The sequence below is a fragment of the Oryzias latipes genome, chromosome 5 (assembly GCF_002234675.1).
Source record: "Oryzias latipes chromosome 5, ASM223467v1".
NCBI classification, from domain to species: Eukaryota; Metazoa; Chordata; class Actinopteri; order Beloniformes; family Adrianichthyidae; genus Oryzias; species Oryzias latipes.
Genome location: NC_019863.2, coordinates 17,092,595 through 17,095,287, shown reverse-complemented (window position 1 = coordinate 17,095,287; position 2,693 = coordinate 17,092,595). Strand labels below are relative to the sequence as shown.

The following is a 2,693-nucleotide window of genomic DNA, read 5'->3' as shown; positions in this document are numbered from 1 at the left end:
TTGTAAAAAAAATTAAACCAAAGATACTTGATCTTTACTTCAACAACAGCAACACCATTACTACTACTACTACTACTACTACTAATAATAATAATAAAGACAACAACAATAATAATAATAATAAGTGTTGTAACAATCAAATATGAGCATCTTATAAAACTGAAAAAGTTTATGAAATCTCATTCCAGTGACGAAAAGTTGGACTCACACAAATGGTAAACGTCTTCAGAATATTTTTGTAAAGTAAATCATAGATGACATGTACTTTCAAGACTCTTTGTGTCCCTTTAAAATAATTCATTTGGAGTAAATTATGTGAATTATTTATACTTATGTACGGCTCTAATTTTTTAGCTGTAATATTTATTTTTAATCTCACTCTGTTATTGAGAAAAACAATTTAAGAACTGTCCCAAACAGACAGCACTCACAATAAAGACTACTATCCAGAGATGTTTTCCTCCATGTTTTTAATCACCAAAGCAACTTAAACAATGAACTCAAGTGGAAAAACAGGACAGAAACATTGTGCTTAGATGATCCTAAAATGACAAAGTATAAAGTTATCCAAAATAGACACTTCTTTTGCAACAGAACAATATTGCAATGCTAAAAAACAACAAAAAAAGACGAAAGATCACAGGGTTGCTCCCAAACAAAAATACCAAGGAAGAGAGTCGCAGTGTAGAAAAGCAGCATGACAGGTGAAGGGTCACTTCCTTTTTTGGAGCTCTCTGGCCAAGGCATCCAGCTGTGGAAACAAATGTATCATGAAGTCATAACACTGAGAAATTATTTTCAAAGGGTAGCCTCTAAAATCATTTTTTGTGTCAAGTAAATGTGCCACACACTTTGCTGGGAGCCTAATTTAAACTTTTGTATTTCCAGACAAATGGGAACAGTTTCTTTTTTGTTTACTCACAACAATATTTCTAAGGAAACTCCTCCTCTGAGGTCTCATGTAGCTGCATTCCCCAGTCTCACAAAGCTTCATCTCTTCTGAAACCTGAAGATACAAAAGAAGAGCATGAAGTCCGTGCAATATGACAGAAAGGCTCAATTCTGCACTGAGAAGATATTCCTACAACCTCAAAGGAGTTTAGCTCCCTCTTCCCTCCGGGGTACCAACCATGGGACCAGTGCTGAGCCTGGGATAGCTGAGCCCCCACATACAAGAGCACCCCCAGCAGTAGAACCAGCCGAGACATTACCTAAAACCACAAATGAATCTGCTGTAAAATGTTTAAAATTTAACCTTTGACCAAGATAATATCTGTTAATTTATCGTAATTTATGTCAGCAACAAAAAAAAACACCTCACAAAGCACAAATGTATTATTTATACTAATACATTTAAACATTTCCTTCATTTATAAACTTAAATTCAATTTTTATATTTCACTGTGTCCCGCTACATGGGTAAAGACCTAAGCAGTGTTGCCAGGGTCATTTAAAAAGTATCAGATTTTAAATCAGAAAAACCTCACAAAGAACATTTTTTAGCCACAGGAGGTGTCTTACCTTAGTCTGAGTGGTTACAGTCTCAAACAACTCAGTGATGCAACTACAAAAATCTCAGAAACAGCAGAAGCTTTTCGTCAAGTCGATCAGGTGCTAAAGTGTTTTACTGTTTCTCACAGTTTCATGAGCATTTTTACAGTGGGCTTCCTCTAAAACGTTCTCCTCAGTATATATGCGCCACCCTGGGAGTCCCCCCTTCCTCACACACGTCTCATCCATAATTGATCCCCTGGGCTGGGTGCTCAAGGGGTCAATAATGAATGAAATAAATCATCCCAGGGGATGAGGGGTGCAAAAGATTGAACGGATTTCAATTACTGCCCTCAAACAGCAATGACATCCCAAATTTGACCCGTTTGATTTTCACCATCTATTTCTGCTGGAACAGTGACTCATTCCTAGTGTTACCCTGATAATGGATTCCACTACTTTCTCAATACTTTCTAATGTTTTGCATAATTTCTTTGCTTGTTTTTGCAAAGAAAATGTTTATTCCATTCATTGAAATATGTATGACAGTATATTATTGGATCTAAATATACTTAGAAAAAGAGCATAAAGAAGCATAAACTTACATCGTTCGCCCTCTATTCCTAATTTAACATTTCTAATCAGGTTATAAAAGCTGTAACAGACATTTTTCTATTTCATAACACATATTTTATTGTAACAGAAGCTCTGCTGTCTCACTCATTCTCAGCATACAAGATTTGAACTGGGATAGGCTCCAGAAGCCCCGTGGGCGCAAAAGATACAGAGGGTTAAGAAAATGGATGGAAGATGTGACACTTTTAAAAAATGTATTGAATTAACCTAAACTCATTAAGAAAGATACTCATGAAATGGATCAAAAGAGCAACAAACACATGAATTGATGTTAAAATAAATTGAAGTGTGGATGTAACCACTACTAGCAAGCTGTGCCCAGTTTATTTTTAAGCTTATTCTTTTACTTTACACAGTGCTGTCCCCTTGAAATGGTCTTTGCACACACTGTAGTAACCATTTACAACCATTGCAAATCAATAACTCAACAGAGCATCTTTACAACAACTACAGTAATGTAAAACTTTGTGTTTTAGAACACTAAAGACTAAAACTTGTAGGGAAATGTAGTGTTGTCTATGTACCCGTCGCTCTGTTCTTTAACAAGGTTACCGCTTTTTCCTGTT

General features: G+C 35.7%; 1 protein-coding gene across 1 annotated transcript; it reads right to left on the bottom strand.

The window, feature by feature from the left end:
- Positions 1 to 454: 454 nt before the first annotated feature.
- On the bottom strand, positions 455 to 1,647 carry gnrh2 (gonadotropin releasing hormone 2). The gene is made up of 4 exons (NM_001104671.2): positions 1,522 to 1,647; positions 1,089 to 1,211; positions 923 to 1,006; positions 455 to 751 (listed from the first exon to the last, which is right to left on the bottom strand). The coding sequence occupies exons 2-4, from the start codon at positions 1,206 to 1,208 to the stop codon at positions 713 to 715; spliced, it is 243 nt and encodes an 80-aa protein (NP_001098141.2). The 5' UTR covers positions 1,209 to 1,211; positions 1,522 to 1,647; the 3' UTR covers positions 455 to 712.
- Positions 1,648 to 2,693: the final 1,046 nt, after the last annotated feature.

Coding starts and splice junctions, on each gene's coding strand:
- gnrh2 (NM_001104671.2), bottom strand. CDS start 1,208: ATGTCTCGGCTGGTTCTACTGCTGGGGGTGCTCTTGTATGTGGGGGCT. Junction 1,007..1,088: donor GGGAGCTAAACTCCTTTGAG/GTTGTAGGAATA, acceptor TTGTATCTTCAG/GTTTCAGAAGAGATGAAGCT. Junction 752..922: donor GTTTCCTTAGAAATATTGTT/GTGAGTAAACAA, acceptor TTGTTTCCACAG/CTGGATGCCTTGGCCAGAGA.